Source organism: Microtus ochrogaster, chromosome 2, assembly GCF_000317375.1.
Source record: "Microtus ochrogaster isolate Prairie Vole_2 chromosome 2, MicOch1.0, whole genome shotgun sequence".
Taxonomy (NCBI): domain Eukaryota; kingdom Metazoa; phylum Chordata; class Mammalia; order Rodentia; family Cricetidae; genus Microtus; species Microtus ochrogaster.
Genome location: NC_022010.1, coordinates 67,769,059 through 67,777,596, shown reverse-complemented (window position 1 = coordinate 67,777,596; position 8,538 = coordinate 67,769,059). Strand labels below are relative to the sequence as shown.

The 8,538-nt window shown below is 33.3% G+C and overlaps 1 protein-coding gene across 1 annotated transcript; it reads right to left on the bottom strand.

Annotated features, from left to right (window-relative positions):
* Positions 1-1,200: 1,200 nt before the first annotated feature.
* LOC101983479 (olfactory receptor 4C11-like) lies at positions 1,201-2,133 on the bottom strand. Its single transcript, XM_005345102.1, has one exon. It carries the CDS (start codon positions 2,131-2,133, stop codon positions 1,201-1,203), a length of 933 nt encoding a protein of 310 aa, XP_005345159.1.
* Between the last annotated feature and the right edge of the window lie 6,405 nt (positions 2,134-8,538).

Genomic DNA, 8,538 nt, shown 5'->3' with positions numbered 1-8,538 from the left:
AAAAAATTAAAAAATAAAAAAATGAATCATGTGACTGCAAACCCAACATTTAGAGAAGAGAACCAGAGGCTCTCAAGAGTGAAATTTCTTCTGTGTATCCTGTTAATGTTTGGTATAGATGGAAATTTTGGTTCTGCCTGTTCCCACAGCCATTCAGTCCCAAAGAAACATACAAAGGCTTACATTAATTATATATTAGGCCTCTTCATTCATGCTTATTATTACATAGCTCTTACAACTTAAATTAAGCCATAATTCTTATCCGTGTTTAGCCATGTGGCATTGTTATATTTTCCAGTAAGGCATTCTCATATTTCTTCCTCTGCATCTAGCTTGTGACTGTTTCTTTGCTTTTCTTCTTACCAGAATCCTCCTAGTCTGATTGCCCACCTATCCTGCCTGTCTTACTACTGGTGATATTCATATTAAAATAAAATGAACACATAGTAAGAATTCTGGGTCAATCCACAAATAAAATAGGAATTCTTTTAAGTGTATGCATTTTCACATATATTCACACTTGCTACAATTATTTGTATCTTGAAAAATTTGCTATGTTCATAGAATAACTTCTGCTGATGGTAAAACCAAAGCATCTTTATAAGAAATATCTAATTGGAATATATATATATATATATATATATATATATATATATATATACATGCTATAGCAAGGAGTAGAAAAAAGAGGTTACAATTTTGAACTAGTGACAGAAAATATATATGGGAGAGTTTTGAGGGACGAAAGAGAAGAAAGAACAGTATAACTATATTAAAATCTCACAAATAAAATACTAAAAATAATAAATAATTGAAAGTGGTAAACCTTATCAGGCTTTGAATATAAAATGTGATTTAACAGACAAATACATATTAGGAGTAAACATCAGATCAGAAGTCAACAAGAAAGAGGACAGAAGATTACAACCACACCTGCAAGCTGTTGGGGCAGAAAGACTGGAAAGACGGAGACACAGCATCACTCATGAACAAAGACAAAGGATCTTCACACTTATTTGTGCTTTATGCTTTATTCTTCTATGTAAAATTGACTCAGCATGTTTCACATTGTCCCTTTACTATATGAGTTTATAATCTAATGCAGTAAGAAACTGATATATTAAACTAGTAATAGAAGTAAAATTTATTGACTTCTAATTTAAAGCTAACTATGAAAAAGGATAGAAGAAAGACCTCCATTTATTTTCTATCATCTGAGACAAGTTTCTTCTTCCATAACATTTTCATGGCATTTTTCACCTCTGCATTTCTAAGTGTGTAAATCAGAGGGTTAAGCAAAGGTGTCCCAATTGAATAAAATATAGCTATCATCTTGTCCATAGGAAATGTGGTTGCAGGTCGTGTGTATATAAATATGCAAGGTCCAAAGAAAAGGATGACTACAATGATGTGGGAGATGCAGGTGGATAGGGCTTTTCTCTTCCCTTCAGCACTGTGGTTTTTTAGGGAATGCAAGATGATGACATAAGAGACCATCAACATGAGGAAACTGACTGTACAAATGGCCCCACTGTTGGACACCAGAAGAAGGTTGATCATATATGTGTCTGTACATGCAAGTTTCAACAGTGGTTGCAAGTCACAGAAATAGTGATCAATCTCATTGGGACCGCAGAAGGGTAAACTCAAGGCTAGACATATTTGAACTAACGAATGAACACAGGATCCCACCCAGGCTATGACCACCAATATCCCACAGACCCGGTGGCTCATGATTGTCATATAATGCAGAGGCTTACAGATGGCCACATAGCGGTCAACAGCCATGAGGATGAGGATGAAGATCTCCAGGCAGCCAAAGAAATGGAAAGTAAACACTTGTATTATGCACTCATTGAAAGAGATAAAGGCCTCTTTCATGAGAGAATCCACAATCGTTCTAGGGGCGATGGTTGTAGAGAAGCAGGTGTCAGACAAGGATAAGTAGAACAGGAAGTAGTACATGGGACTCCCAAGTTTCTGGCTTGTCTTGATGGTAGCAATGATCAGCAAGTTACCCACTAATGTCCCCATATAAAAGAGCAAAAACACAACAAATAGGATTTTCTTTCTAAATGGATCCTGTGTCAAACCAAGTAGAATAAACTCAGTCACATTGTTATTCAGCCACATTGTTTCATTAGTGATCAGAAGTGGTACATAAGAATTTATCTGAAAAACAATAAAATCATTTATTTTGAGGGTTGTATGTAATTCTATGGATATTTTTTGCAAAAGTAAGCAATCCCCATTAGTAACATTCTTCTGTTTCTTTAATAAATGATTCAACAATTTTTCCTAAATTTGAGTGGCCATCTTTTGCATTATTATGACTGTGATCATTTCCCAAAGCAATCTCCAAAGAGACATCGCTGCTTTTTACAATTATGGTTCATTTTCCAATTCAATGAATATAATATTAGAATAAGAATTGTGTAATAATTTGTCATTAACTTTATTTTTTATATTAAATTGACATTAACAAAGTCAGGCAGTGGTGGAGCATGCCTTTAATCTCATCAGTTATGAATCAGAGGTAGGCAAATCTTTGTGAGTTTAAGGCCAGCCTTGTCTACAAAATGAATGCCAGGACAGGCTCCAAAGCTACACAGAGGAACCCTTCCCTGAAAAAACAAAAATAGCAGGGCAGTGTTGGCAAAAGCCTTTAATCCCAGAACTGAGGGAGGCAGAGGCAGGTGGACCTCTGTGAGTTCAAGGCCATCCTGATTTACAGAGTGAATTCCAGGACAGCCAGAGATACACAGAGAAACCCTGTCTTGAAAAACCAAAAAAAGAAAGAAAGAAAAAAAAGAAAAAAACAAAACCAAAACCATAAATTTATCATTCGTACACACGACCAATTCAATATTTAGCATATCTTCCATTGCCTTGGGGTTTCCTGAATAAATTGGAAGATGCCTTTCATTATTACATATTTTTGACACTTCATTACACATATTTTTGCAGGTGTGATTAAATATGTAATTTATCTATACCCACCAAAGCTTCTTTCAAATATTCCAGCTAAACATGAGAAAAATAGACATTTATAACCACAGAATAATCTTAAAATCTACTGTGGTTCATATTACTTTATATATCCACTGATTCAGAATAATTATTTATTGGTAGATAGAAATATTATTACTATTACCACTTTTAATTCTTGCTTATTGTCTTCGAGGCATATTTTAGAACATCTGGAGCCCCGTGGTTATAGTTGAATGAAATGATAATGATGGACATCATTGTTCAGTTGTTAATGTTTTCATGATAACAGTTTTATTTCACATGTGTTAGAATCAGCTGATAGGGAGTGAGAAGACAGTTCTAATCCCCAGTAATATACATTATCAATGTATCTGTGAACACCAGGTTTTTGACACAAAGCAGTAATACAGAAGAGAAAGTAAGCTATTATCTTTTAGAAGAAGAAATGTAAATTGTAAATAACTGACTTTTCATTCAGTTTGTTTCTGCTTGCAAAAGTCAATAACTACACATTTTAAGTATTACTTTTTCAATTAATAATTTAACATGAAATATATTTTCATGATTTTCACTTTTAAGAACAGAGCATTTTTTAACCAATTATTCCTTTGAAAATTATTTTGGATGACATACACAATCAAGTAATAGCAACATTGAAGTGGAATCTATTTACAAGCTATGTCAAGACCACTGTATCCCATTGTGCTCCTATCAATCCCACCAAATTAACTGCTTGATGCTGAAAGTTGTTAGTCAAACAAAGGATATGACAGACACAAAATTGTCATTATATCAATTTACTTTTCTCTCTTAGAAAAAACTTTCTTCTTTTTTATAGTCTTGAGATGTTTTTCTTTTCTATAAATCAAAAATACATGGTAAAATATCAAACAAAGTTGGTCATCATAGGTTCTGTGATCTTGGCATGGATCGTAGGTTCTAAGAGAACTGAGTTGCTTTATTTGTTATTAAAATAAGCCTAGTTTTTCCATATTTTTGCACTTAAATCTGCTATGAAGTATTTGTACATGAGAATAATATAGGCTTTGTGGAAATGGTGATGTGTAAAAATGTTTTACCTCAAATTATTTTCCTAACTTCTTGGATAATACAGTGTTTTGGATGCTTATTCTGTCAATTCCAGAGCAAACTTACTAAACTCAAACATCTTCATAGTCTTTTTATAAAGGATGAAAAATAGTAGATTTAATAAATCAGCAAAATTTATAGTTTTTTTTTTGAGACAAGGTTTCTTTGTAGCTTTGGTGTTTGTCTTGGAACTAGCTCTTGTAGACCATGCTGGACTCGAACTCATAGAGATCCACCTGCCTCTAAATTTATAGTTCTTGACTGAACATTTTTTTAACTGTGGTTTCCCATTTTTTATTTTAGTGTTTTGTCTTATGTTTCATTTTATTTTTAATATAATTTTTCCAATATCTTACTTTCCAACCACCCCTCCTTCCACCCTTCCCTACACCTTCCCTCCAGTCCCACCCCTCCATCCAGTCCATTTAATCATCATTTCCATCAATAGTCAAATAGTTATTTTTCTCCCTGGAACATATTAAATTTATAGCTACTATGACTATCTACATTTTAAGGCTTAGTTTTAAAGAAAACTCAAAGAACCTTTTAATGGTCCTCTGTAGCAAGGAAAATAATGTCTAATTTGTTAAAATCTTTTCCTCATAGGGTGCTTTTTTTGTATTAATGTAGCTACTTGACTCATTGCAATTATCTGAATGGTTCTTTAGTTTTCTTACATGAATAAATATGCAGGAAATCTGTGCTGACAATATATTATGCTCCATTATAACAAACTCAACATCTTGCATGAATTGATACCTAACATTTCAAATTGAACATTGTCTCTTACTTCCTAATATGTAATACTTATCAAATAGATGGAGAGATGGTTCATTGGACAAAGTATTTGCTGAGTATGAGGGCATGAGTTCAAATCTCTACCCTGTAAAATTCTAGGCATGTTGGAATGTACTCATAACGCAAGAGCATAGTGCTCACAGCCCAGCAACTCTAAACCAAGTGAACTACATAATATTGGAAATGACCGAAGGAAGTATCCAGATGTTCACTTCTGACCTCCACAAAAGGGCAAACACATCCTCAGACACATGTGCACATTCACATTCTCACACCTCAAATTTATTACTTATCAATATTTGAGCGCTTTGCTGACTTTAAATCATATTCAAATAGTGAATTTAATAGAGTTTCTATCTATTTTGCGTGGAATGAATGAATATATTTTTCTAATTTATTTTTTAAAAGAATGAAGATGTTGTATTTTAAACCAGACTAATATTGCTGGGGCTCTGGCACTTACAAAATGAACATTTTAAGAATCTGTTGTTGGTGTTTTACATGGATAATCTCGACATTTTCACATCTTCCTGTTACAAATTTATTCCACTTTGGGTGTCGGCACATATATTATCATGTCCATTTCCCCACTAAAGTTATTATATATTCCAGTGGGTTCTGAAAGGAATCAAGAGTGAAAACTCTGTTCTACTCCTCTGAAAACAGAGCAGAGCTGGGGAGACAGCTGGGAAGACTCTAAGATGGCTATCAGAGATCAACACAACAATAAACTGAAAATGAGTTGGTGTTGTCGGGGGTAAAAAAAACAGAGCTGAGAGAAAAGGAACCCATTATAGTTTGAGTGCAGAACTGGACTACATTGTGTGTTGACTCCTTCCGTAGACGGACAGAGCACTGCGGAGCCCCCATGAGAATGTGTTGACTCCTCCCTTAGATGGACAGAGCACTGTGGAGCCCCCATGAGAACCATTACTGACTCTCTCTTGTCCCTACCTTTGCTAATTCAGCTACACTGCTTGTCTCACTTGTAGATAATCCCTACACTTCAATTTCTTTGAAAAGAAAACGAGCTTTTTCTTGTCTTCCCTCCTGGTGGAATGAGACATGAAAAGTAACTTGCCTGAGGATTCATTTTATAATAAAAAGTTCTAACCTATTTATTGAACACCAAGTTCCTTCAATAGCATTAAATTAATATGTAGTTATCCTTTTTTTTCAAATATTACTAAGCAGATGACAGGATCATTGTATTTGGCCAAGAGTAAATTCTATTAGCATATTTCCAGTAAGATGAAAGGGATAACCAGGGCCAAACACTGAGGAAAAAAATTTTTTATCCTCAAATATTTTCAAGCTTTCCCATGCTACCTTTATAGCATTTTCTCTGACCTTTAGTATAAATTCATATTTATATGTCATTAATTTATTCTAATTTTAGAGTCTTTTTATGCAATATCTGAAAATTCTATGAAATATATTGATTTATTTTTCACACTAAATCTCAGATTTGAATTAATTACAAATTAAAAACTCATAATATCATTGAATAAACATGGAAAAAGTACAATATTAAGAAGTTTGACTATTGGACATTGAAAAACTGATATTCTCCCAGCAGACTTGGCAAAGTCACTAGTCTTTGTTCACCTCACTTTCATTATTGATAAAACACATAATATCCCTTCACTTTCTGATTTCTATCACATCATAGTGATATCATGTCTTATTTTATTACGTAGGAATTAAATTATTTGGGAATTCTTCACTCTCAATATAAATAAATTATGGTCAAGTGTAACTTAAGCAACACATCCTTGTCTTCCCACTATAATTTTTTTTCACAAGATTGGTATTTATATAAAGCTTCTGCCGACATCAAAGAATGTCTTCATTCAGATATTCATATTTCATTTGATTTATTTTATTTAAAAGTTTTAGTTTTTTTATACCTTGCTCATAGAATGCTAGAATAATGCAGACTTATGAATGGAAAGGTATTAAAATATACTCATTTAACCTGTGATAATGACAGTCTGACCTCAAAAAGCAAAACCTGTCACTTACCAGCTGGAGACCTCAGAAAGTTAACATCATTGTTTATTTATTGCCTTTTAAGGCAGATTTCCCATAGAGTATAGGACAACAAAATAATTTTTGCATCCCAGAGCAAATTTTTATCACATAATGCTGTAATGTATCAATATTCTAAAATAAATTAATCCCCAAAGTTATCATTATTTTACAGATGAGACACCTGAAAGATACTGTAAAATCAACTTTGAATTCTACTTAATCCATAAGAACATCAAGGTAACTCCCATCTCACCTGAGAGCTAGATGGAAACCAAGGTGTGGGGCTAGAAGCTTCAGACACAACCACAACAACAACAAAAAGAAAAAAAAACAAGAAAAGTGAATGATGAAGAGGATAGTAAAAATTAGAAAAAATAATTTTATTAGTGAAGGAAGAAAGGGATAGTAAAAGAGTATTACTGCTCCTCAGTAGATAACCCTACAAGCTCCTATAAAATAAAATGGGTTATATTTTCTCCTTTTATTTACTTTCTTCTTTCTTTAATATTTATGCAATGTATATTTGATCATGGGTTTTGCTCCATAAACTCATTCCAGGACCTTGCCAACTCCATACATAGCTAACTTCATCTTCTGTCTCTCAATCAACCAAAAAATAATAAAAGATATAAAATGATAATATTAAAACTGTCAAAAAAAATCCCCCCAACTACAGATTTGGTGATGTGTATTATTCAACAATTCCTGGGAATGGAGAGTGTGGTTGATACATACAGTGACAATTTATTGGAGGAAACTGATTATCACTTTGCCAGTTGATACCAATTTCATATAGCTCCTTGATTAGAAATGGGAAACAATATCCATTACTTTTTCTCAATGCTGAGACCTCATCTAACTTGAAACTATGCAAGTCCTATGTACTCTCATATAGTATCTGTGAGTTCATATGTGGATCATTCCTTTGGTTTCAGAAAGACAATCTTTCTTTGGATTCTCTGACCACCTCTGGCACCTTAATTTTTTTCCACCTCATTTTCCATAAAGATTTCTAACCTTTCAGAAGAGACATATGATGAAGGTGTTCCATTTACAAGCAAGTGTACAAAATTATTATTCAATAATTTTTTTATTTGTAGGTCTCTGTGATATTTCCATTCACTGCAAAATGTACCTTCTCTGAGGAGGGTTGAGCAAGGAACCATGAGTATTATAGTTGGTAAATTATCACGAGTGATTTTCTTGCTAAGTTCGTTATGCAAAATAACTGCAGTGGTCTTTCCCCTTGTCCCATGGCCCATATAGCCTCAGGTTCTTAGTCACTTTACCACTGTCAGATAGGGATTTCATTTCATGGAGTATGCCTTAAATTTCTTTCTTTTTTTAAAATTGGAAGGTGATTTGTTACTCCATAACATGTGTACCCCTATTGGAGTGAATTTCTTTCTTTCGAATCTAAATCAGGGATAGCAAACTGATACAATGAAAGTATAATCTGTTTCCTAGGTTACAGACATGTCCTTCCAAAGACTTCAAGAATTATGCTTAAAATTATTATGAAGACTAATATGCAAATAGGACAGCAACTATTTTTTTTACCCTTTTAATTTAGTTTCATTTGCTTTAACAATTCATACAGTAAAAATCATTTAAAAATAAATTGAC

Bases quoted from the DNA above. Each gene is read 5' to 3' on its own strand.
- LOC101983479 (XM_005345102.1), bottom strand. From the start codon at position 2,133: ATGTGGCTGAATAACAATGTGACTGAGTTTATTCTACTTGGTTTGACA.